Source organism: Alternaria ethzedia, assembly GCF_023757985.1.
Source record: "Alternaria ethzedia strain BMP 0044 chromosome Unknown scaffold_39, whole genome shotgun sequence".
Lineage (NCBI taxonomy): Eukaryota > Fungi > Ascomycota > Dothideomycetes > Pleosporales > Pleosporaceae > Alternaria > Alternaria ethzedia.
The window spans coordinates 118,735-143,771 of NW_026056232.1; the positions used below are offsets into that span (position 1 = coordinate 118,735).

General features: G+C 53.9%; 8 protein-coding genes across 8 annotated transcripts; 3 read left to right on the forward strand and 5 right to left on the reverse strand.

The window, feature by feature from the left end:
* Positions 1-92: 92 nt before the first annotated feature.
* On the forward strand, positions 93-638 carry J4E87_009812 (uncharacterized protein; the record flags this gene model as incomplete). The annotated part of the gene is made up of 1 exon (XM_049381386.1): positions 93-638. The coding sequence occupies one exon, from the start codon at positions 93-95 to the stop codon at positions 636-638; it is 546 nt and encodes a 181-aa protein (XP_049228880.1).
* A 247-nt stretch (positions 639-885) lies between these two features.
* J4E87_009813 (uncharacterized protein) lies at positions 886-1,359 on the reverse strand (the record flags this gene model as incomplete). Its single annotated transcript, XM_049381387.1, has 2 exons — positions 886-1,145; positions 1,254-1,359. The coding sequence occupies 2 exons, from the start codon at positions 1,357-1,359 to the stop codon at positions 886-888; spliced, it is 366 nt and encodes a 121-aa protein (XP_049228881.1).
* Positions 1,360-2,729: 1,370 nt separating this feature from the next.
* On the reverse strand, positions 2,730-8,124 carry J4E87_009814 (uncharacterized protein; the record flags this gene model as incomplete). The annotated part of the gene is made up of 3 exons (XM_049381388.1): positions 2,730-2,785; positions 2,847-3,018; positions 3,076-8,124. 3 exons carry the CDS (start codon positions 8,122-8,124, stop codon positions 2,730-2,732), a joined length of 5,277 nt encoding a protein of 1,758 aa, XP_049228882.1.
* A 1,759-nt stretch (positions 8,125-9,883) lies between these two features.
* HAS1 (ATP-dependent RNA helicase) lies at positions 9,884-11,744 on the reverse strand (the record flags this gene model as incomplete). The annotated part of the gene is made up of 2 exons (XM_049381389.1): positions 9,884-10,338; positions 10,388-11,744. 2 exons carry the CDS (start codon positions 11,742-11,744, stop codon positions 9,884-9,886), a joined length of 1,812 nt encoding a protein of 603 aa, XP_049228883.1.
* A 776-nt stretch (positions 11,745-12,520) lies between these two features.
* J4E87_009816 (uncharacterized protein) lies at positions 12,521-13,626 on the forward strand (the record flags this gene model as incomplete). The annotated part of the gene is made up of 2 exons (XM_049381390.1): positions 12,521-12,540; positions 12,594-13,626. The coding sequence occupies 2 exons, from the start codon at positions 12,521-12,523 to the stop codon at positions 13,624-13,626; spliced, it is 1,053 nt and encodes a 350-aa protein (XP_049228884.1).
* Positions 13,627-14,006: 380 nt separating this feature from the next.
* Positions 14,007-15,610, reverse strand: SPM1 (Subtilisin-like proteinase Spm1; the record flags this gene model as incomplete). Its single annotated transcript, XM_049381391.1, has 7 exons — positions 14,007-14,629; positions 14,723-15,037; positions 15,087-15,153; positions 15,212-15,222; positions 15,272-15,393; positions 15,446-15,525; positions 15,578-15,610. 7 exons carry the CDS (start codon positions 15,608-15,610, stop codon positions 14,007-14,009), a joined length of 1,251 nt encoding a protein of 416 aa, XP_049228885.1.
* An 808-nt stretch (positions 15,611-16,418) lies between these two features.
* On the reverse strand, positions 16,419-18,617 carry J4E87_009818 (uncharacterized protein; the record flags this gene model as incomplete). The annotated part of the gene is made up of 2 exons (XM_049381392.1): positions 16,419-17,842; positions 17,894-18,617. The coding sequence occupies 2 exons, from the start codon at positions 18,615-18,617 to the stop codon at positions 16,419-16,421; spliced, it is 2,148 nt and encodes a 715-aa protein (XP_049228886.1).
* Positions 18,618-21,460: 2,843 nt separating this feature from the next.
* J4E87_009819 (uncharacterized protein) lies at positions 21,461-24,016 on the forward strand (the record flags this gene model as incomplete). Its single annotated transcript, XM_049381393.1, has 1 exon — positions 21,461-24,016. The coding sequence occupies one exon, from the start codon at positions 21,461-21,463 to the stop codon at positions 24,014-24,016; it is 2,556 nt and encodes an 851-aa protein (XP_049228887.1).
* Between the last annotated feature and the right edge of the window lie 1,021 nt (positions 24,017-25,037).

Sequence of the window (25,037 nt, forward strand, 5' to 3'; positions counted from 1 at the left end):
TGTCAGCCTCACAAGAAACACGCGCCCGAATGACTTCCAGCTCGAGGACTGCATGTACGGTTTATTCATACCCATCCCATGGCGGTATCATCATGAAGAACTTAACGAACCCTGAGCTGGAGCACCTTGAACTCTCACGCAAAATGTCAGACCCAGGACCATTCTCCGACCAAGAGCAGGAAGACGCGTTCGCACTACGTATGCTCCACCTAGGCGCGCGTTGGTGGCCATCCCTCAAGTTCTACGAACGCCACACAAGAGACGGCATATATCCTTACGGTTCAATTTCATATCCTTACGGTCACCACTTCCCATCCGACCTACATGTTGCCTACACCCCCAACGGTTCAGGCCTCTGGGTCCTAGCAGTATGGGCCGAGAACTCGCAATCATGGTTGGAGGAGTACGATCCGCCCCGGAAGCCCGAAGACTGGGTGGACTTGGCGTATTGCAGAACTATGGAGGAGCGATGTAAGATTTTGGAAGAGTTTGGCGCGACGTTTTATGAGGATGTCGAGCAGTGTGATAAGCTGCCGTGGAATTTGGATGAGGGTGTTAGGGAAGGCAAGAAGTATGAGGGGCTGCTTCGGAAGATGGAGGATGATAAGTATCTCGACGATTGGATGATGAGTTTGTGATTGAAAGGGTGACTATCGTGTGAGCGACGTTTTGGAATAACTTACAAGCTGACGGAAGACCTGTCGTACGATCGCATACATACCCTTCATGATCCAAGTGTTGCAAACTAGGAGAGCACAAGATGGAAAACCAAAGGGGACCTCACACATCACAACAACATACACAAGCCCTCAAACGTAACTCTTCCAAGCTTTTGCTTAATTTATTCATTCATTCATTCACTCCACGCCAACGCATGAGTATATCTTAGTTCCTAACATTCCCCCTAATCTCATCATCCCCACCATGCGTGTGAACATACGTCTGATCCCTCTCCTCAGGCGCACCCACACCACCATGCGCAAAGTCACCCGCCTTGGTAGGCTGACCGTTGGCCTTGATGCTGCCACCCTCGTCGAGCGGGATCTCGCGGTTGTTGCCTGCGCCCGAGGCGGCGGAGCCGTATTTTACTTGGGCGCCGGGGAATTTGCCTTCGACGTTGGCGGTGTCGACGCCGGATTCCGTTGCTGGAGGGGGGGTTAGTAGGGGTTTGGGATGGATGGATGGGAGAGGGAGGGAGGGAGGAGGAAGGAGGTTAAGGGTGATGGGATGGGAAGGGAGAGGGAAAGACATACTGCTCAAACCAGCATTGTGGCCGTGAACAGCGCTCTGGCTGTTGAGGTCCTGCTCAGCCTTCTTGGCGATCTCGTTGACGTCGGTGTTCTTGTATTCGGCAGACATCGTTTCAAATATGTATCGTATGCGTAGCTTGTTGTTCTGAAGTGTATATTGGTGAAAACGTGGAATTTGGGTATCAAAGAAGTCGAAAGTGTGTGTATATGCAATGGAGGGGTAACTACAGGAGGGGCATTATAAACCTTTTGTACACACAACTGCTAGCTTCAGACCACAGACCTCATCGATGATGATGAAAGAGTGGTGGACCCTGATGACATCACAACGACCTCATAACAGCGGGCCGAGACATGAGAATCCTTTCGACATGTGGAAAAGTCTTGCCGATTAGTAAAGAGACTTATGAGCGGGAATCTAGAAATGCGGTAGGGGTTCTGGTTTGGTTGGAAAGGTTTGCCGTGTTGGTCGCGTGCTGGTGGGGTGGGAGGTGGTGGAAGAGGTGGACATCCAGGTACCAGATCCGCAGCGTATGACGACAAAGATCGTGGGACAACACAGGACGCACGCACCAACATTAAAAGAGTATCGTGAGCTAGCAAACAATATGCATTTGTACTAGTATGCACACATAAATACGCCGTGCGTCCTGGTGGGGTGGGGAGGGAGAAAGACGACCTCAATCAGAGTCATCACACACCCAATCACCTAAAGTATCACTCAAAGCCATTGCAATCAAATCATCACGGGACGAGCGCCCACACAAGAAGAGAGACTTCCACCACCTCCCCTCCACCTCCCCTCCGCCTCCCCCACCCACCCAGGAATCTTAGGAACGAAGATGTTGAAATGAGAAACCCCCCCACTAGTTAGTGGGAAAATGAATGAAATGAAATGTTAAGAACATCAGTATATTTATACTTGCGATTTCTCTCATTCTCGTGAGAGTATCTTTTGGTCTAGGTCGTTGATGTTGCGGAAGTTGTGAGTGGTTCGTCTCGCTCAGTGTCATCGCAATACCATGAGGTGAAACATCGTGGGCCGGCAAACAATACTGTATTTGCGCACAGCTATGCACACCTAACTACGCCGTGATCATCTCTCATAAAGCCATGAAGTTCGTCCCTCATGAATGAATCGGCCACTCAAGACTCCCTTCAAAACTTCATGTCTGCAGAAAAGAGAACCGCTATGTAAAAGAACGCCATGCTCGCAAAAGTGATATATGCGCGGAAGCGAATGAAGCCCATCATACAACCAAGGAAAACGTTTTTTTCTCGCAACATCCCCCATTATTACTGCTTCTCTGCTCTTTCCTACTCTTCAGCAAACGTCACATGCCTAAGCGGTGACCTGTGTTGTTTGTGAGAAAGAAACCGAGCGTCGCCCTTCTGCCCATTACTCTCCACCCAGCTAGCAACCGCAGTCTGTCTTGTTCTACTGCTGCGTACGATACCGGGCATGAGAAGATTGTTCGCCTAGAAAATCTCCGAGTCGAGACTGCTGCGGTAGCTCTCTAGAGACTCTTCGTCATCTGCCATGTTCGTTAGTAAAAAAAAAAATCTTCAACTACGCTCAAGTAGTCAAAAACTCACCCTGAATCGGCTTCCTGCGAACAACAGTATCCGAATGTTGCAGCGGGCTCTGAGGCTGTGGGCTCCTGCTACCCATGGGCCTGGGGCCCGTGATCTTGCGCTGCGGGCTGTTCATGCTAGCCTCGGAACGGAGGTACTGGCTGCTCGGGCGAGGCGAGGGAGTGGGCGTCATCTTTTTGCGTATGTTAGCATTCGTCCTCAGTTCTTCTGAGGCGCGAGCTCAACTTACGCGATGGCCCCGGTCAGTCTCGAGTGAGTAACGCACCTCTGCAATAGGTGCAAGCGGTGTCAAAGCACCCTGGCTACCGAACTCATTCGGAGAGCTGTACATCTGCCTTGTCTGGCCGTAGCCAGCAAGCAGCTGTGGTGGCGGGACGAGCGGGCCGTCATCCGCGATCTTGGGAGGCCGAGGTGGGCCGGCCTGCTGCTCTGAAGCAGAGTGTTGACTGTAGCCATCTGATGAGATTGGCGACAAGTTGCCAGCACCTTGTTGAGCTGACATGCCTGAAAGACGGTTGCGTGCCAGCGATGGCATGCTACCCCATTGGTCGTAGTCAGGAGATCCTATGCTTGAGCGAACAGGGTTGTAGATCTGCGCTTGGGTCTCCAAGTTGTTCTGGTGACGACCGGTTGGCCCAGGTCGTGGCTGGGGGTGCTGCAGGTTCAGCGAGTTGCGATGCGCCTGGTACTTGGGGTCTTCCATCTCGTATTGGATGTCCTCTGGGATAAGAGGCGATGGAGAGCGTGCAGAACGTATTGAGCGCTGCTCGTCCCTAGCCAGGGATGTGTTGGAACGAAGCCTGTCATCGGCATGCTGCTCGTATGGCTCCTCGTCATCGTAGTAGTCATCCTGGGAAGAAGACCTGGAGTGCATGGAGTGGGGTCGCCTCTCTCCAGACCCGCTGTTGCGTGGCAGGCTCTCTGGGTTGGTGGAGGTAGTGGTCTTTGACCATCGCGAGATCTTGGGAATACCAAAGATGGACGACGAGTTAGACTTATGCTTGCGCTTCGGCGTAGTGTCGTCGCTCTGCGAGTTTCGCGCTGCCCTTGAAGCTTGTGGGGGAGTTCCTAGCGATGCACGCTTTTCGGGGAAAGCTTCCTGGGTTGGCGTTGTCATACGCTCGGTGTTCTCGTAGCCAGGGGTACGGGTACGCTCCTCGTACTCCTCGTCGCTCTCTTCTCGTACTGTGCTGATGCGGTTCGTTGGTACAACATCGTATCCAGAGTGAAGATCTTGGATGCGGCGGGAAGAAGAAGGGTTAGAGAAGTAGCCAGATTGGTCTGGCGAAGAGGCAGTGTTGGCACGGCCCTCTGGCTCGTAACCAGCATCACCGCTTGCTCGGAGTTCCTCGTATGAGTTGAGACTATTCGTCCTTGCCTGCTGATCCAACGAGAGCTGGTTGACTTGCTTCAGGCCCTCCACCTCACCAAGTAACTGAACGAGCATTTGCTCGATGTGCTTGATATCGCCATCTCCCTTGCCAGAGCTGAGGCCCTTGAGAGCACGCCTAAAGACGTTCTTCTTCTTGGTCTCGATATCATCGTCTGAAGAGGTACGGTTGATACGAGGCGGTGTCTGGGGCTGAGGACGGGGGCCGCCAAGAATGCGTTGCTCGGCAAGGTTGACTCGCTTGTCGGTGGTGTTCATGATCATCGTGTCTTGGGTCTTGATGAACTGCCTCAGGTCGTCCAGCTGGTTGCGCATCTCCGCAGCGCTTCGCACAAGGGTGACGAGAATCTCGGTGTCGCGAGCATTGCGCTGGGCGTCGCGAACGGTAAGGTGATCCATGAGCGCCACAATATCTTTCGATTCGATGCGGTCCATGCCTTTGCCGGTAGCTGCGTCGTAGAGAGGAGAAGTCATGCCGTGTGAGTTGCCACTAACATGTCGGTCATGTTTGGCACGAGCAGCAAACATGTCAGGGCTGCCAAGGTCCGCGCCATTGTACTCATCACCGTAGCCGTCATCATCAAAGATCTTTGAGTGATTGCGGTTTTGTGGCGTGTACGCTTCACGTTGGTTAGCCGACTGGTAACCCTCGTCTTTCCAGCCGGTTTGGCCTGACAAAGGAGTGCGGTTACTCTGCGCATAGCCTGACTGCTCGTATTGTTGCTCACCTGGATAGGGATGATCATATTCATCTTCTACGGTGGCCTGGTGTCGTTGATCGAACGAAGCCGGACTCTGCTGCTCTTCTCTTTCGTAAGCAGCAGCAGCGGCCATGGCAGCAGCTCCAGCTCCGAGTCCGAGGGCACCCTTGCTGAAAGAGGTGGGAGTACGCTCTCGCTCTTCTTGTCGGCTGAGCAGCTCGTCGGTACGATCGTGATAACCATCGCCTCCTCCGATTGGCCCTTGGATGATCGATGGGTTGGTAGTTACATCCGAGTCATCGTCCATGCCGTAACCAATCTCAGGCATCATATCGTTGTCTCCAACCGGGTAGGCACTGTGATGCATCTGTATCGGTTCATCCATCGACATGGCATCCTCAGACTGTGCCTCGGACTGCGCGATGCTTTGCCTGGGAGAGTTCTCACGAGCGATATTTTGCTTTGGAGACTCCTCGGCACGCCGTTCCTGTTGCAGAGCTTCTGCCTTGTCGCGGATGGCAGCCCATCTCTGGCCGGCAGGAACTTCGTCGGTTTGGACGTAAGCTGGGTTCGTGTGAACCTGCGAGAGCGTGCTCTTCTTGAGCGGGCTTGTAGCCATTGAGGATCGAACGCTGAGGGTGGATTGTTCGTCATGTAGGGAGGCGACAGCAGACTCCACGGCCAGTGGTGTGTGGACGTATTCAGGAATCGTGCCGACCTTGCGAATGTCCTGAAGATCACCGACCTTCTGCTCGTGGTCGAGGTATTCCACCCCTGTGCTATCGTCGGTGTACATGGTCATACGGTTGTAGTTCACAGAGCTGTCCTCAAGTTCGCGTCGGTACATATCGTTCTTCTCGTGGTTGCGGTCGAAGAATTGCTTGGTGTCCTTGGTGGTTGCATCCTCATTGAGGATAGACCTCTTGCTTTCGAGAGTAACGCCCTGAGGTCGCTTACGGGTGCGTGCCGCTGCCTTTGTGCTAGTCGTCGATGAGAGTGATGCAATGGAGAGGTTGGACTCCCTTCGCTCGAACTGGTGGCCGAGAGAAGACACCGAAGGTCCACTACGGATAGAGTGCATTCTTCGTGGTGAGCCCGTAGTTTGCGCATCTCCCCGATAGCTAGCCTCGCTCTGTATTGGGCTGACAGTGTCGCCACGTCTTGATTGCGTGTCGCTTTCGATCTCATATTCTGAAGCTTGGGGCCCGGATCGCTCGATTGCGCGGGCTTTAGCAGCAGCTGCTGCGTTCAAGCTAGCGTCGGTGGTTTCTTTCGAGCGAGAGGTCCAGCTGCGGTCACTCTTTGGGGTTGACGTGCGAACCTCATTGGTTGATTTGTTGCTATGAGATGTGCCGAGCGTTTGTTGGAGAGCATTGGGTGTGCGGGTCGGAGTGCGCGGTGATGGCGAGATGTATCCGCGAGGGACTTGTTGAAGAGGCGTCTCAGCACCCGTGCCTGTTATGCCAGTGCTGACTGATGACCTCGACTGCGGTCTCTCTTTGGTCTCGGTCTCTGCGGATAGGATTGAGTCGCGAGTGAGCTCGGATCCTCCAATGAGCTCGCTGTGGTTGAAGGGTAGGGGCGGGACGCGTTCCTTGACACGGGGCTCCTCGTGCACACTTTCAGATACGCTTGCGGATCGACTGCTGCGAGAGGAGCGGTGCTTGCGTTGTTTGCGTTCTTCCTCCTTCTCTTCCCGTGATGTGTGATGCTTGAGAGCGGCAGTGGTAAGGCCAGCTCCAGCTAGTCCAACTAGAGCAGCATCTCGTTGAGACATGGTGCTGTCTTTGCTACTGCTCTTTCTCCGATGGGTCTTCTCCTTCTCCTCACGGGTAGTCGAATCAGCGTAGCTTGAGATGGAGCCCCGGCTGGATCGTCGCTCGCTCTTGCGGCTTGATCCGCCAGCCAGTGTCGTCCCTGGATCGTCGCCATCCCTATTGAGGACAACTTTGGGCTTGTTGCTGTGGAGTTTGGGTGCGCTCGAGGATTTGGACACTCGGCGTCTGGACGGGTCGCGCGAGCCGGCTGATTCGACGGTTTCGAAGGTGGCTATGCTGTCGCGGTTCGCGCGGTCGAACTTGTCCATGTTCCTGGAGGTTCGGTTCTCCTCTTTCAGCGCATTCAGCTCGGGGAGGATGAGGCGCTTGATGGCGTCCTCGACTGTGGCCAGTAGTTTGGGGTTGTTGATGGAGGAGGTCCCAGAGACGTGCGAACGACGGTCGGCGTTTGAGGAGAGGTAGCTGGACTCGGTGCCGCTCGCCTGCTCGACGTCCTTGCTCCGTCTGCGGTGTGACTTGCGGGGCGAGGCAAGCTCGTCTTCCCGGCGTCTGGACGTGTCTCTTGACTTTGAAGAGCTGTGTTTTGATCTGGCAGCACCGCCTTCTGCGGCCTGCTGCGCCAGTTTCTCCATGACGCGCTGTGTGATGCGGTCTTTGCTGAGACTTCTGCTGCGGTGGTGGCGGGGTGCCTTGAGGGTGTCCTGGATGGCCTCTGATACCATGGACTCGGTGACTGCGTCGCGTTCCATGCTGCGGCTCCTGCGCCGCGCGGGCGGGAGGATCTCTGTTTGGCCGGTCATGCTGTCTGCGGGCATGGACGATATGTCCGAGGGCATGGGGAGGAAGCGGCCGCCGTCAGTAGACAGGTCGCTGTGGTTGGGCAGCAGCTCGATGTCGACGGGCGGCAGGGAGGAGATGTTGGAGAGGTCGGAGTAGGCGACGGTGCGCGAGTCGTAGAGCTCGGAGTACGACTTGCTCGTCGCGAGCGAGAGGCGCTTGGAGTACGAGGGCGCGTGGGAGTTGCGCTTGGCGGACGTCTGGGTGATCTGGACGTTGTCGCTCGCAGTCGAGTGCCTGCTCTTGCGAGACGAGGGGGTGACGCGCACGCGCACGCTGCCTCGCGAGCCGGCCTGGCCTTCGTCCTTGCCGGACTCGAAGTACTCAATGAGCAGCGACGTCTGCGAGGGGAACTTGCGCGAGAGCCTCGCTTGGCCGCGGGGCTTGGTGGGCGAGGTCGTGTTGATGGTGATGGGGGTGCCGTCGTCGGGGACGGAGTACGAGGTTCTGTCGGTGCGGTTGGAGACGTCGGTGTTGATTTCGTCGATGTGGTAGGTTGATTCGTCTGCGGAATCGAGAGTCGAGGGTTCAGTAGGTGCCGGAAGAGGAGGTCGTTCTGTATCTAAAACCATCGTAGAATCTGAAAGATTCTAGAAGGCGGGGTGGGTGACGGAAGACATGTCCGGCGCCGTTTTCCTCGAGGACGTTATGGGAGGGAAATGATGTTGGCGATGGTGTGGGTGCAGGGCCGCACCGTGGCTGTTTACGTTTGCGCAACCTGGATGTTGCTGGTGCGCGAACAGCGAGGGCGGGTGTGCGAGAGGAGCCGTGATAGCGGGCGTGAACGGGACGGGGGTCGTGAACGGACGTGAACGGGGACGTGAGAGGTCCAGTTGGCGGTCGAATGCGTGCAGCACAGCTCTGCGGCGTGCGACGCTCTGCGACAATGGCCGCCGACGTTCAGGCTAGCCAGCGTCAGACACCTACTCAGCAATGTGAGAGGTCACGGGACTCACCAGACCAGGCAGCACAACAGCTCCCGTCTATCGCAGGTAGCAATGGCTCTGCAGCTCCGTCGCGCTCTTCGCTGGTGGAGAGGCGGTCCTGTGGTGGTCGCCAACTCCAGCTGTGGTGGAGAGAAAGGCTGGGTCACGGCTGGAGAACAGCAATCCTTGTCGGCGCTAACACGGGCTGGAGGTGAGGCTTGTTGACCTTGCAGATCGAGGATGGCGTGGGTGGGCGAAGGATTATTAGAATTATTACAATTATCCTAGTGCAATAGTACGAATGGGTATAGAGTTATGAAAGATGATGTAAAGGGCACAGAGTGAATAGAACCACCTGCGACAGGTCGCGTCGTATCAACGTTGGGCTACCGCGGCGATACATCATGACTTGTCTGTCCCCAGCCACTCGGCCGCGTCAAGACCATACAGCGTGCCTGGTGTCCCTCGTGGACGCCGTTGGCCATGCATCCCACTGCAAAGCGCGCGACGAATGCCAGCCTCTACCGTCCCTCCACCGGCTGCCTGTAACAAAGATGGCTGGTCGCACCAAAAGCAACCACGTCGCCTATTCTATTCTTACCCCTCCCGTCTTCCCGCGCCTCCATGCCACAATCCCAAATCAGGCTCTTGAGATTCCATGTTTTTTGCTGATTTCCCAGCAAGCTTCACAACCTCCAAATGCTCACCGCCAGACTGTCAAACATCCGTCATGGACGGCGGCCGTCTCGCTGCTAACTACATAGCTAGCTAGCTTCTAGCACCCGTGTCGTTACCAGGGGTGATGGTGCCGCAACCCCCGTGGGCGGCCGCATCCGCTCCAGCTCGCTCGACTGTCTTCCCGACGTGATTGGCCCGCCAGCTGCTCAGCGACTTGCCAGCGCATCCCCCAGGGCTCCATACAAGCCGCGGCGTCTGACACTTTCTGCACTTTGCGTAACTCGTAGGGCTGGCTAGCTACGGGCAGAACTCCGTCAAGTAATATACCAGAAGTGCCCTCTGTGCTAGAGAATAAATATTCCGAAGGATGCAGACTTGGTGAACTGGCAAGTTGACGCGGCTGCAGCAATGTTGCGCTTCTGCTGCCTCAGTGGTTGCGCGCCCGAATCTTGCTAGGGCTCACCGGTTTGGTGGCGCTGTACGGGCAGGCAATCTTCAAGACGTTCATTTTGCTTGCAGTTAGATTTAAGCTACCAAGTACGTCATACATGTCAGGAACAGAGTTGTTTGAAGTCCAAGGTCCATATCAAATTGACACATTTCGCTTCTGAAGTTACTAACATCCCCATGGGTGCTCAATTAGATCATGCAAAGCTGTAAACCCTAGATCATGGCCCGTATGTGATTTTGTACGCCAAACTCCCATCAATGCCTCTCAACTACTACCTCAGAACCTCTTGCCTCCCCTCATCGGTCGTCGGCCCTGCGCAGGCTGGCTTCCATATGCTCTCCTTCCCTCCACCTTCTTGTCGCGACTCAGGCTCGCCCCAAGACTGATGTCGATGCGCGGTGGTGTCGAGAAACCGAACGATTTGGCCACCTTGACGAGATCCAGCTTGTGCACGTCGAACACTGATCGCAAGCTATGTGAAGCGTACGACTGGAGGTACGACCGGTAGCCATCCTTTGCGCTCTTGTTGAGGTAGTAGTTCTTGCTGATCAAGGCTTCCAGTTGTGACTGGATGTTGAGAATCTTGTTGGAAGGCAACTCAAACTCCACCAGCGGCACGCGGTTCTCTTTGAGGAGCTTGAGGAATCCTACTTCCGACGGCAGGAGGAACATCAAACTCCTGCCCTTGCCGTTTGCACCTCGGGCTGTTCGACCGACTCTGTGGATGTAGTCTGTAGACGAGTCAGTATATGCTCATGCATTGCGTGCGTTCAAGCTTACCTCGCGGATCATCAGGTGGGTCGAATTGAATAACCCAATCCACCTCAGGAATATCTAGTCCTCGCGCAGCAACGTCGGTGCAGATAAGTGTGCCGCTTTGTGCATTGACAAACTCGAAGAAGCGGTTCGTTCGCGCCTGTTGTTTGAGCTTGCCGTGCAGTCCAAGCACGGGCAGGTCGATGTAGTTGAGCAATTCGCTGTAGAAGTCGACAGATGCACACGATGACAAGAAGACAATGACCTTCTTCTTCTGGTGTTTCTTGAGGAAAGAAAACAGAAGCCTGAACCTGGTGTCTGAATCGCACAGAACGTAACCCTGCTCCAATCCCTGGACCGTGCTATGCTCGGCACGGTGATCGACGTTGATATAGAGGGGGCCGGCCTTGAGCGATATCCTTGCGAGATCCTCAACCTTGGTGGTCTGTGTTGCGGAGAAAAGCATCGTCTGACGCTCCGTAGGCAGGATCTTGATGATGGACCTCATCTCGTCTTCGAAACCGACTTCGAGAATTCTGTCTGCCTCATCAATGATGAGCGACCTCAAGTTCTTGAAGACGAAGCCCTGCGTGTTATGTAGATGGTCGAGGAGGCGCCCGGGAGTAGCGATGATCAGGTTCAAGCCCTTCCTAATCTTCTCGGCTTCTGCGTTTCGGTTGGCACCACCGATGCAGATACCAAACGTCTGGCTGTGTGGCTCCATGAGCTCGCGCGCTACACCGAAGATCTGCAACGCCAGTTCTCTGGTCGGCGATACGACAATGACTCCAGTTCCGTTGCGCGGCTTGAACCGCAACTGTGAGAGCATCTCGATGGCGGGGATGAGGAAAGCCAGTGTTTTTCCACTGCCAGTCTTTGCCGCTCCAAGCACATCCCTTCCAGATAGCAGAGGTGGTATAGCCTTCTGTTGGATCTCTGTCATGTTCTCGAAACCCATGTTCTTGATAGAGGTCATCGTTCGTTCGCTCAGGTTGAGCTCGTCGAATCGCGTCGGGTTCGCTGAGGGCATCGAAGTGCCTGAGGGAAGATCAACGGCATTGCTGCCCGTGCCAGAGGGTAGTTCGGCAAGCTCGTCATTGTCGCCTTCATCGTCTTCCTTGTCGCTGTCGTCGTCTGCAGCACTGGCTTCTGCGACGACATCCTCTACTGCCGGTTCTTCTTCGTCATCACTCTGTTCCTCCTCAGAAACATCCTCCACCACTGGCTCTTCGACGACAGGTGCCTTGTCTTTGCGCGCCTTCTTGCGCGCCTTGGTAGCGTCTACGCCATCATGCGCTGGTGCGATGGCTGGCTCGGCGCTCTTTTTGCTCTTGTGAGACCTCTTCCTCTTGTTTCCCGACTCGATCGCGGCGGGCGACATGGTGTGTAGTGCGTTTGGGGGTGCTGTGCAATGGCGCGAAAAGTTCGACTTGAAGCGCACCGGCTTGCCAAAAGTTCTAAGACCGAGAAATAATTATCGCGCTAGAGACCCTGGCCTGGCGCACGGACCAGTTCAGCGGGTTGCAGCATCGCGATGTAGAGAACACCATCCAGCTACTCCACGAAGAGCTGATGAAAGAAAGAGCTTACATAGCTGTCACAGCCTGCACAGTTGAATGGTCTCAAGGCTAGCGCATATCATGACGTCTTCTCTGATACCACCTACGCTCCCACGACGTACGACCCACGACCTACTCATCTGCAATGTTCAAGAAACTCCCGTATCTCAGCATCCTCAAGCTCAAACAAACAAAACATATCAGACGTCCCATCGATGAAACACATCCACGCTCAGCATCCACGGACGAACTTTCGCATTGTCAGAGCCCTTAGCCGGTCGCATGTAAATAGCGTGTACACCATCCTTAGCACTAGCCACACGGCCTGAATGTTGTCCCGAGTATTTGCACTCCGGACCAAGGAGTCAAAAAAGCAAAATCCCTAGATCACGGACGAAACAATGTAGTTACATGACGATGCAGCTACGATTTCGTAAAGCTGAGTTACTATGTCAGTGGAATTGTATTACCAATCAAAGGCGGAGTAGCCGACTTATATATACCTTTAAAGCATCCTCGAGAATCCTACAAACACTGCAGTGTATCTCACCATCAATCTCACCTCAGACCCATACTATCAATCAATCAACAACCCATCATGGCACCCAAGATCTTCCTGTACACACCCACCCACCCCTCCCCCTCCATCCCCACCACTAACCCCCGCCCAGCACAGGAGGCACAGGCTACATCGGCGGCTCCGTCCTGCACACGCTCGCAACCACCCACCCGGAATACACCATAACCGTGCTCCTCCGCCGAACACCCCCAAACTTCGCATCCACCTACCCCAACATCACCATCCTAACCGGCTCCTACTCCAGCACCTCTTTGATAACCTCCGCCGCCGCCTCCGCCGACATCGTCGTGCATAACGGGGACTCAGACCACGAACCCAGTCTCAACGCCATCATCTCCGGTCTCCTCCAGCGGCCTACCCCAGGCTACCTACTCCACCTCTCCGGCACAGGAATAGTGTCAGACTGGGCCTCCCCATCATACCTGGGACTGCTAAACCCAAAGATATGGTCCGACAAGACTTCTCTCCCCGAAATCCGGTCCTTGCCTCCTACGGCGCTGCACCGCAACACCGAAACCATTTTACACGAAACCATAGCCAAACATGGAGATAGGATCAATATAGCTATCATGTGCCCCCCCGATATCTACGGCAAAGGCAAGGGGTTGGTGAAAACGCATAGTGCACTTATCCCCTTCTTCATCCACGCAGCGAAGGGGATTGAGAGTGGGAAACCTTTTTATTACAACCAAGGCGCCAACACCCGGAGTTGGGTGCATATCAACGACCTCATGCGTCTGTATTTGCATGTTGTGGAAGCCGCAGCCTCTTCCTTGTCCTCCAACTCCGACTCCTCCAGTGGTGATTTCTTCAACGAAAACGGCTACTACTTTGCTGCCACGCAAGAGCATTCGCAGATCGATGTTGCGAAAGCAGTGGGGGGCATTCTGCACAAGCATGGTGTTATCAAAGATGCGGAACCAGTGCAGATCGGTTTGGAGGAATTGGACGGCATGGCTGCTGTTTATCCTGGGTTTCCGAAGCTCGCGAGGTACCTGTTCGCGAGTAATTCGCGTACGAGGGCTGAGAGGGCGGGTGAGAAGTGGGGGTATAAGGGTGAGGCGCCTGGGTTGTTGGAGTGTTTGGAGGGGGATGTGCTGGATGCTATTGGCATGAAGGGGTGAATTTGCACATCACTGGGGATAAGGGAGGCGCGCTGGCGGTTCAAATAGCAGTGAGTTCGACGATGACATAGTATATGGGAACTGGTCTGGTGGCGACGATGTATCATGAATGACGAGTATACCAGAGCTGATAGGGGTCTGAATGATCTTCCTGATATGTGTACCGTGTGATGATTATTGCGCATGTCGACGACCTCCAAGCACTGTTATACCATCGTTGCTTGTGGACTCAGATTGTCACCAAGTCAATCGAGCACATTTATCATTCAAAAGATTTTGAGAGAAATTACACGGGGCTCAAATATTACCCAATCCCTCCACGCTCACGCTCAAACCAACGAGAAGACATCTTTGCAACCAACAGATTCGTCCAAACCCACTTATCGCATGCGGCCGTCAAGACCCTGAAGATCACGCTCCAGATCGCTTCCGTTCCATCCACCTTGATTGAACGCTTCTTGCGGCCTTGGGTCTTCGTAGCCAGCGCGGTCGTAGTTGTTGGGTATCGGGACTTGCGGCGCCTGGTTTCCCCCAGCGCCTGCACCGGGTTGTACGCGCACCATCTGGCGGAAGCGACTGACTTCATCCAGGATCATCTTCTTCATCTCTGGAATTTCCTCGACCACCTCGAACTGGAAGTCGAATGTAGTTGGGCATGAAGGCTCGTCGGAAGCATCGTGCCAGATTTGTAGGTACCTGTGTTCCAGGGCTTCCTCGACTGAGATACGGCTTGAGGGATCAAATGCGAGCATGCGGTCGAGCAGATCAAGTGCGTCTGGGTTGGCGTTCCTGAACAGGGACTGGAACGAGATCTTCTGCATGTACGGTAGATTGCGGACGTAATCTTGCGCACGGGGAGAGCCGATGCGTGAGAGTGTCTCCTCGTTTGGTGTTCCAAGGTAGTGCAGGATCTGGTTCAATTGATCGACGTAGTCGCGGCCCTTGAAGAAGGGCTTACCGCCAAGCAGCTCAGCAAGGATGCAGCCTACTGACCACACATCGACTACGCAGAGTCAGCTTGAGCTCGGCATGTGAAATGTCTAAGCGGGTTCGTCGATGCCAACGACAAACGCCATCACGAGAGAGTGACACTTACTAGCTTTTGTGTAGCTCTGGAAGCTCAACATGATCTCAGGGGCTCTGTACCATCGGGTAGCGACATATTCGGTCATGTATCCTGCGTTCTCCTCGGGGTCCATGGAGAAACCCCTGGCAAGACCAAAGTCGCAAATCTTGAGCTCGCAGTCGGCGTTGACGAGGAGGTTACCGGGCTTGAGATCGCGATGGAGTACATTGGCCGAGTGAATGTACTTGAGACCGCAGAGGATCTGGTAGATGAAGGACTGGAAGTGGGCATCGGTGAGCGGCTGGCCGGACCGGATAATGGCTGCCAGGTCGCACTCCATGAGCTCTACACGCCTATCAGCACCGTCTTATTGAAGCATGGGTGTAGTTCATACCCTCGTATAGGTAGCACTCGTTGAAGTTGTCTGGGCGGGGAATGTCCATGTCGTAGAGACATGTTATCTGTGCGACGGGTTTAGCATGGGGTCGATCGGGGCACTCGGGAGCATGTGTGTCTTACGTTACGGTGGCCTGGCAGGTGTTAGTAGTGTTGCAGCCGGCAGGTGGCATGTCAACGTACCTCTAAAGTGCTGGAGCAGCTTGATCTCGCGCAGGGCACGCTTGGCAAGGATCTTCTTGCTGAAGACGTTGGTGACCTTCTTGATGGCCACGCCCTCGCCCGTCTGGTTGTTGGTAGCCGCACTGGGGGCAGAATCAGCACTTGTTATGCGGCGCGCCGTCGCTCGAGTCGTACCAGACAATGCCATAGGCACCCTGTCCCAGCTCCTTGGTTACATTGTAGCGCTCGTCGACGATGAACTCCTGGTTGAACACCTGCAAGCTGTCAGTACGCGTGCTCGGCCCTGAATGGCGGATATAACGTTACCTTGAACACTTTGCGGTTGGCGAGGTCGCCCATGGTGGCAGCTGCGGCGGGGTAGGCTCGAAGGGCAACCAAAGCAGGCTCTTTCTATGTTCAGAGAGAAAGCAGAAGTCGGACAATGTGGACTGTGGAGAACAAGTGCGGGCGGCAAGCGCACGATATGATATAAGGCTAGGCGCGCGGCCAATGTGATGACTGACAGGAGCTGCTTCGACACAAAGCGGGGCGGCGGCTCTGGCACGGGGCTTGGGGTGGGACAGTCGAGGCAGGCGCAGAGTCTTCACCGGGAAGTCGCCAGCAATAGGAAAGCGATGGACGGACTGGCTTCAGCAGAAAAGCGGTCGTCCTGTGCCTCGTCGCGGCCTCCGTGAGGATATGGTGGGGTTGGTATCCAGTCGCTGCGCGGACGAGGGGTTCAACTTGGCTGCTTGCGGCAAGGCGCTGCCCAAGGCACCTTCCTCAGACCGCTTCGCCCGCGCCGCTGGCTCTGCCCTACAATCAGGACAATTGCCCGTTGCAGGCCCGCGACCGTTTAGCCAGCCGACGGCCAGCCCGACACATGTGCAGCATGAACGCATGAGCCTAGCGCTTCGACATGCACATGTACAATTCAGGGTGCCGCCATGTGCGCGAAAAGCGTGTATTTACACTATATACACTAACAAAACGTGGCTGCTCGTTTCTACCACGTGCCGCCGTCTAGATGGGTATTCAGCCTCTGCTATGCACAATTCAAACTATTCCCTCTCAAACGCCATATCCGTGGTGCCAAGATAACCCCGCCACTTATGCCAAACAAAATAAACGCCAGTCGTAACGTCGCTGAACAAGCAGCTTTTTGGCCTCATGACTCGTAAGAGAACCGCCGTCGGGAGGCATCCGTAGACCCTTCCAGCGGCGAGACGGGGGAAAGGGGATCGCCATCCGACTCGGCGCGTCGTTCTTCGCGAGCACGGTAGGGCGGCAATTGGAAAAATGTGTCCGAGGCTTCCAAGAAAGCACCGTCTCTTGGTGTGCGTGGTGTAATGGGCGACACGTTGTCGGTTGGAAGCCGACCGCTCACTATCGACACTTCGGACGGGGATATTGGTGCGAGCCTGCGCGACTCTTCGTACGCAGCTGGGGTTGCATCTGGCGTGCCGGTCGGATCTATGCCGTTGTATATCCTCTCGCGTACCACCATGGACTCCTTCTCCGACAGTTGACGGCCGCCTGCCTCGGGAAGCACAGGCATGTCTCCAGGCATCTCATAGATCTGACGCTCCTCGCCATCTGCCTCATGCACGGCTGATGATCCCTTCTCTTCTGCGCTGGAGCTCATCTCGTGATGCACATGGGATGAGCCAGGTAGCTCGGCCTTCGCGAAGACAGTCACGCCTTCTGTACTACTTCGTACTGGAGACGTCGGAGCCTCCTCTGACACGGGTGGATCCATCTTGGTGACCGCCGCCGCAGCGACATCGGCCTCGTATTGCGCTTTGATGTCTGCCAGCTTGCGCTTGTGCCGCCGCCGCCAGAACCACCACCCAATTGCGCACAGAATCAGAGCAACGATGAAGCCACCTCCCACTGCGATACCGATGACTGCCCCTGAAGACAAAGGCTTCTTCTTTGGGGGATCATAATGCGGGACCGCGTAGGTGGGCGACACGATAGGCATGATTTGTGGAGCTTTGCCAAATGTCCAGTCCACCGCTGACACGGTGAAGTTCTGACGTTCCCAGTCTACGGTCAAGTAGGCTTCCTGCAGAAAGACTCTACCCAGTACCCACTGACGCGCCTCCGCACCTCGTCTGATAGGAAAGTACCTTGTCTTCTCTTGCAACCCTCTATACGGAGGAGTCGCCTCCAAGTCTAGAGCAGCATAAGGCAACGTGATCTGCAAAGTGGAATCCGTGCTGTATTTCTGGCCGAGAGTGAAGGTGACACTGGGGTTTTGCGCGACGAGATCCCGGTGAAGGGCATCATCCACAAGGTAGAGATCAGTCTTTTCATCGTACTTTAGTCCAAATGCATCCTCAAAAGCTTGGCATATCTCAACCGGCAGGTAGAGTTCTGCAACCGTCGAATCGATGTACATGGTCACGTCGTCCCGGTTCATGAGGAGGTCAATATCTCCTTTCGACGTGGTATCTGCCGTGATGCCGACGACACCAACCGCCAGGTCGCGCTCATTATCAGGGGCGAAGATGAAGGTGAGGTCGTTGGGAATGAGGCGGGAGGCATCGTAGCCGCCAAGCGTGAGACTTCCGAGGACCGTCTGGTCACCTGTGCGTCCGAGTCAGTGATTTGCAACGAGGGTACGTGGTAATGTCTTACGGTACTGGGCGCCTGCCGTGTAGCCAAAAGACAAACTAGGGATGCTCTTCTGGTCGAACAGCGTGGTTAGGTAGCTTGGAACGGATTCATCGAAGACGGAGAAGTTGGTCGACTTGGAATGCACGCCGATATGCCCAAGCCAGAAGTTAGCGGTGACCAAGGTGCCGATCGTGGTGTTCTGAACTGAGGGCCCCATCTCCCCGGCCCTCCCCAGACCCACCGAATCGAAGCCGTACAATCCATTGCCGACCAGTCCGAGATATTTCTCGATCCACAGTTGGTAGAAGCCCTTTTGCTGCCATGTTTCCGAGTTGCTGCTGTTGAACAGGAAGCCGCGGCTGGTTTCACAATCCGAGTCGAAGACGTTGTATGCTGTAATTTCTCCTGTCACCGGGCTCGTGGTGTTGGTGATGCACGCCATGCGATTGATGGCCCATATCTGCTGGCTTGCAGTCGACACGAAGACGCGCACATTCTCCCCTGTTTCGCCCACGCGCAGAGTAAAGGTGTTCCATGAGCCGTCGACTCCTAGCCAGTTCTGGTCCGGCGCGACGGTGACGGGTGCTGGTACCGAAGCGATGCCAGGCAGCAGCTGGAAGTTGGGCGTCTCGGTGATGTTTGTCGGCACATAGTCGGCTGCGGCAAGCAAGGGCAGGAGCAGGGCGGCGGCGAGGAAGGCGCATAGGGCTGTGTGGAAGGCACGATGCCCTCGGAAAGGGACCATGTTCCGTGACTAAGCGGCGCGTGGAAGGAGGCACGACTGGGGCCACTCAACCTCGAAGAGCGCAGCGAGCAGCATCACCGAGTGGCATTGTTTGTCCCCGCCAGCGCCACGAGAGGGGTGAAGAAAGAGAAGGAGTCCTCGGAATGCAGCCAGCATGCAAAAGCACTCTCGTCCAGAGTCGAGCCAGATTGGCGGATCCTGGCATGCCAGCCGAGAGCAAGCCAAGGCATATATTGCACCAGATGCTCTAACGAAGTTGGTCACTTGGCTAACGGGGCGAACGCTCCTTTCGATTGACGTACCCGCCATTTGCTGCGATAGCACTCTTTTTTGCGGGAGCGCCCCGACCGTCACCCTTCTGCGATCCCTCTGCTGTACGCCTTGATTTTGGCGCCTCGATGCTGTGCGGCGGACGTAAGCTTGTACGGCAACTTCGTCAGACGCCTGTAAGACGGCCATCCTGCTCCCGTCGCTTTCAACCGGTATTCTTCCGCAGCAACATAGATGAATGCAGCTGAATGCCGTGAGGCACCCGACCGACCCCTCGTTTCATCCCTACACCGATTGGCACCTGTTCGCGCAATCTGGGGTCGGCCTCTGGACTGCCATGTGCCACTGCAAGGCGCTGGCAAAGCGGCTGGGCTTAGGCCACCACGGCTCCCACTACGAGCGGGCGACGCCCACGCCTAGATCACGTGTCCAAGTAAGCCTTAGCTTTAGTGTTTCTTAACTATAGAAATTTAGAAAAATCTTAACTTAATAACTAAAGTATACTATAGTTATATACTATAGCTAATACTTAAATAAAATAGAAGTATAAAAACTTTATACTTATATATTATTTTTTTTTTTTTTATCTTTATTTATATACTTTAAAATAGTAATAATAATAATAATTACTTTATAAGCTACTTTTAAGTTATTATTAAACTCTAGTAGTTCTATATTTATTAAATATAAGATTACTAACTTTTATAAATAGAAGCTAGTAGAACTTACTACTATATATATAAATACTATTAATTACGCTTAAATAGTTATACTTTAAGTAGTTACTCTAAGTATAATAGCTACTATTTTTATTTATACTAATATTTTTATTAACTTTAATATTAAGCTCTTTATATATAAAAAGCTATAAGCTTTTAAATAACTTTATAAAAAAGTTTTTACTAATACTACTACTTCTAGTAATATACTAATTATTACTAAGCTTATAGTATAAAGCTAAAGAAAAGTATTAAATTAAGTAAAATATATTTTAGTTTTAATTTAAAAAAGAATAATAAAAAAATTAATAGTATAGACTAGTAATTAATAAGCCTATAGGCGTGCACTAAACGTCTTCTGCAGCGTGATATCTGGCACCTACGCCCAGACTTCACAACAGCCACCCCCGAACGACAAGCTTAAAACAGTAGGTTCTGGAGCGGTTGACCAGCGCATTCGCTTAGATTTGCTCTCTCCAGTCTGGCAGATCGGCGCGCTTGCCAGAAACCTACCAGACCATCGTCATGCTCAACAAGAGGAAATCTTGAGTGATGCGTCGATCATGATGTTGGGATGAATGCTTTTTGTGCATGATGAACGTGGCGCTTCATCTCCGCAAGAGCCGCACGCCGCCTGCGTGGTAGACAATCAACACTCAGCTGAACAGCAAGGGCTGTCTACAATGGTATGGAGGCGTGTCGCACAAATACAAGCAATCGCCTATGCCGAGACAGGCAGGCCGAGATTTTGATGCCTCCGCCCACACCCCAGCCTGCAACATGCTGCAGTAGCGGGGTCTTGTGCTCTCAGGGACCTGCGTGGCAGTCGCACTCAACCTACAGGATGTTGGCCAGATTCATCGTTCTTTTGCGAGGTGGACATACGTTATTGGTGTCCTCGTTCAACTCACGTGCCATCCGCCTCATACCCCTGTCCCGAATAGGAGCCTACGGACTTCGCCCAGAGCCTAGCTACCTTCCGCGCTGATCTTCCGATAAATATGCATGTCCACGCTCGGGACCACGCCAATCGATGCCGTCCATAGGGCAAAACGCGCTGGACCCGCTCATCCAGATTGCCTTTGCTGCACTCTCGTGTGCCCACCACTCTCTTGGGACGACTTGAGAGCACGACGTTCGCTATCCGTAGAGTGCTGCTCATGCAGGCACTCTACAATCGCCATGTATCTTAATCACTCGTTTCTCACAGTATGCGTCGCTTCATTTGCAGCGGGGGCCGTGTTCCATCGTGGTAAAGCCAAATCCCATTGCGCCTCGCGGCTCTGATCTGCTGCGTGCTAACCAAGCCATCAAGCCCCATATTCCAACGTCACTCTCACAACGAAGTCATCGGTATCTGCTTCGACGCTCGCACCTGTGCTCCCAGCAACTCCATCGCGTAGCGTTAGCAGCCTCGGTACAGGGATTTCTAGCGAGCATGAAATCCTTCGGCCCACCGATGCGGCCTCGACTGGACCACTGGTTTCTTCTGTGCTACCAAACGCCACGTTATCAGACGATCTGAACACAACATCGTCGCAGGGCCAATATTCATCGCTAACGACTTCTGAGATCAACCTTTCCACTATCAACGGCACGGCAACACAGCAAACCCGCATCTCTAACGCGACATGTACGGTCAACATCCCCAGTGCAAGTGTAGATTACTGGTTTGGCCCAACATACATGCATGTGGCGGGAATTATGACAACGCAGGCATCGAATTTCAGTAATGTGGATTCGTATACCCTTGTTCCTTATACGACAACCTTTGATGCATCTAGTGCACTGGCATCAGATTATGCATGTATCTACAGCGAGTCGTACTATGCCGAATGGGATTTCACGGTTACCATGTGTGAAGAGTACACGGCAAGACCTAAAGCAGCTACAACATCTGTTGCCTACCGGTCAGCAGGCTACTCTCCTTTTCCCTCTGGTAACGTCATCCCGACGTCGGACGCCGGATTATACGATCTGTACTACCCAGATACTTTCCCATCTGCCACGGCTACAATCACCCTTGGGCCAAATACTACAATGGTTCAGACTTCCGCGACACCGTTCGTCCATTTCACGGCCTACGAGGTTGAGTCAGGAAACAAAACCGAGACGGTACAGCTTCGTTCCGCACAGGTCTATCCTTACTGGATGAAAGGATTCGACGAGGAGAGTACGGTGACGGGATCACTGCCAGATGGTTTTCTCAACCAGATCCCACAGTCTGCGTGTGATGCTGGACAACTGCAGGCCACCGTTGTGACTGTCCTCATCGTTGTCGACTTATACTATCAAAATTGGCCCGGTATAGGTCCGGCCCTCATCCATGTCGAGTCGTCTGTACTTGGTTTTGACGACGGACCCGTCGTTATAAATGGTTGGGGCGGTAGCACTTCGAAATCTCCCCCTCTCACAGTAGCAGACTGGGATCTCCCAGGTGATACCAGCAAACCAAAGCCCACCAACGTCAAGCCAAACGACCGAATGGACTCAACTTCTACGACTAAGATACGCGGCAGTGAGAATAACAATGCGGTCAATCCTCCAGAATTCACTCGAGTTACTGTTGGTTCTGTGGGCACACGACCCATCGTAGTTGGTCCTTCTTCAAGAATTGTTGTCGGCTCTCAGACCTTACAAGCTGGGGGAGCCCCAGTCAACGTAGGAGGTGGGACGATGGTTTCTCTTGCGCCATCGGCTACGGCCATCGTTGTGGATGGCAGTACCTCTAGGCTACCGCAAGTTACTCCGGCGCGGCCTCCACCAGTGCTGACGATTGGCTCGACGACACTCACACCCAACGCTGCTACCCAATTCTTCGTTGGTCCAGGGCAAACCCTCACTCCTGGAGGTGTTGCTACTGTCGATGGTACCGTCGTCAGTTTGGCACCGTCGGCTTCTTTCGTGGTCATCGGAGGTTCCACCCAAGTTCTACCCGGATCATCACCAGCTCCAAACAGTCCGCCACAACTGGTAGTCGGTGGCTCAACGATCACAGCACAAGCAGCCCAAGAAAGTTCCAGCAACTTCAACAGCCCAGAGAATCAAAGACCTAACCCAACGTTCGTTGTCTCGGGACAGACACTCGCTCCGGGTGCTCCTGCCATTACCGTTTCGGGCACCACGCTATCACTAGCACCCTCGGGAAGCGTACTGGTGGTTAATGGGGCGTCCTCGACGATACAGATCCCAGCTGTCCCTGCCGTAACGCCACCAGCACTTACTGTCGGCGATAGCGTCTTCCCTGCTTTTGACAATCCGCGAAACACATTCGTTATCGCAGGTCAGACACTGGTGCCTGGAGGGTCGGCAATCACTGCATCTGGTACCACGTTTTCGTTGGCATCATCAGCATCCTTCGTTTTGGTCAATGGCGTCACATCCGTGATAGCGAACCCAGCGGCGTCGACTCTCAATGTTGGTAACAATGTCTTCACACCCATTTCGGCCTCACCAGGAATATCATTCGTTGTTGGCGATGAACCCCTTGTTCCAGGTGGACCAGCCATAACTTTCTCCGGAACCACAATATCGCTTGCACCTTCTGCTTCATTCGTTGTTGTCAATGGGGTTACTTCATCCCTCGCTATTCCTACTCCACAGGTCGGCAAACCTCCTACGATCACCATCGGCAATGATGTCATCGGCGCTCTTCCAGAGCCCTCAGGGCCCACCTTTGTAATAGATGGCCAAACACTCGTTCCTGGTGGCCCAGATATTACCGTCTCGGGCACTACACTGTCACTCGCTCAATCGGCATCATTCGTTGTGATCAACGGCGTTACATCTACATTGGCTGCTCCAGCCCCTCCACAAATTACAGCGCCTCCATTGACCATTGGAGATCTGACATTCGGGCCGCTCCCAGGAACTAGCACTGCCTATCTAATCGGGTCGAGACTGCTTACCGTGGGGGGCTCGATCGTTGTCTCAGGTGTCACGATCTCGCTCGCACCCGGAGCTACAGCCTTGGTCGTCAACGGCAAGACCAGCTTCATTTCGCCGCAGGCCCAGCCCGCCATCACCAATCCTCCATTGCTCACTATTGGTTCGCAGACATACACTGCAGAATCAGGGAGTGGCACGGTCTTCATCATCGAAGGACAGACTTTGACGCCAGGAGGCACAATTACCGTCGATGGCACAACGATCAGTCTTGCGTGGGGAGCGACGGAGTTGGTTTACGGATCTTCAGGACGCACTACAAGAAGCGCCTTGTTTCCCGCTACCACGACCCGCCTTCAAAGCGTGACCAGCGATAGTCCAAGCGCAAGGGCCAGTAAGCCCGACGGACAGGCGACAGCGACGAGTACGAAGGAGGGCGCAGCATCACATTCGGACTACCCGAGCTTGATGTTGCTTGCACTGTTTATCATTTCTTGCTTTGCTTCAGGGTGCGTAGCATGTTGAACGGTTTTCGACATGGATTCATGGTTTTCTATGGGTATAATGAGCATTATTTGGGCGTCCTCGGGTTATCACCGGTAAGTGATACCCACGTGTACAACAGGAATATCATCGGCGTTTAATCCATTCGCGGCGGCACATGCACGATCGCAGCGCAACGACCTCATCATCTAAAACGCCTGTCAAAGACAAGAGCTGGTAGATGGAAGAGGTCCCGGTTGGGAGTGGCGCATCAGTTAATAATACCCTGGGATTGGGATGGTTGGTAGATAATGAGAACTATTGAGCACGTTTTGAGCGTCGAACAGGTACTTAAAGGCGAAGGGACTCTCGATTGATGTTGGAGAAGGCCACCACCACGGGGCGGTAACGTTACTGCAAGCCACTACGCACATACGCGACAACGTGCATCGGCGCAACGCTCAGCTCCACTAACGAAAAAAACAACATACCGCAAGGGCGCGTTGTGCGGTCCTCATCTAAGCGCCTCATCTCCGTTCATTCGTCAAGCGGCGCAGCACTTTACATGATCTCGAAGCACGGGTGCGGCATTTCGACTATCTATGCAGGACGATAGTATAGCCGGTGGTTCTTTCGTGCTGAAGCAAAACGAAGATGGCGTCACGACTCGACTGCAAAAACGGTGTTGTCTAAAGCGATGCCTCGGAAGTGTCGAAACATCACCATCGTCTTGGCAGGTACAGGCGCCCAATTTCCCCCACTGAAGGATTTCGTTTCATGTTGTCTCGCGAACGAATACACCCTTAGCGAAGTTTTCGCCCCACCACCGAGGTTGCTTTCCCGTCGAACTGCAGGATCTAGAATACCGGATCAACGAAATGAGAGTCAGTGTAGACCGGTGGCATAAAGGATGAAGAGTAGGGAGATTGCGTAGTGTGGCGGTGACGATGGGGGCACGCAGTGGTAAGTACTAATCGGTCTCCGACAAAACGTTATGGCACAAGCAAACAATCAACTGCGAACATGTGGATGCGAGTAGCATTGACAGCAGAACATGTTGGCG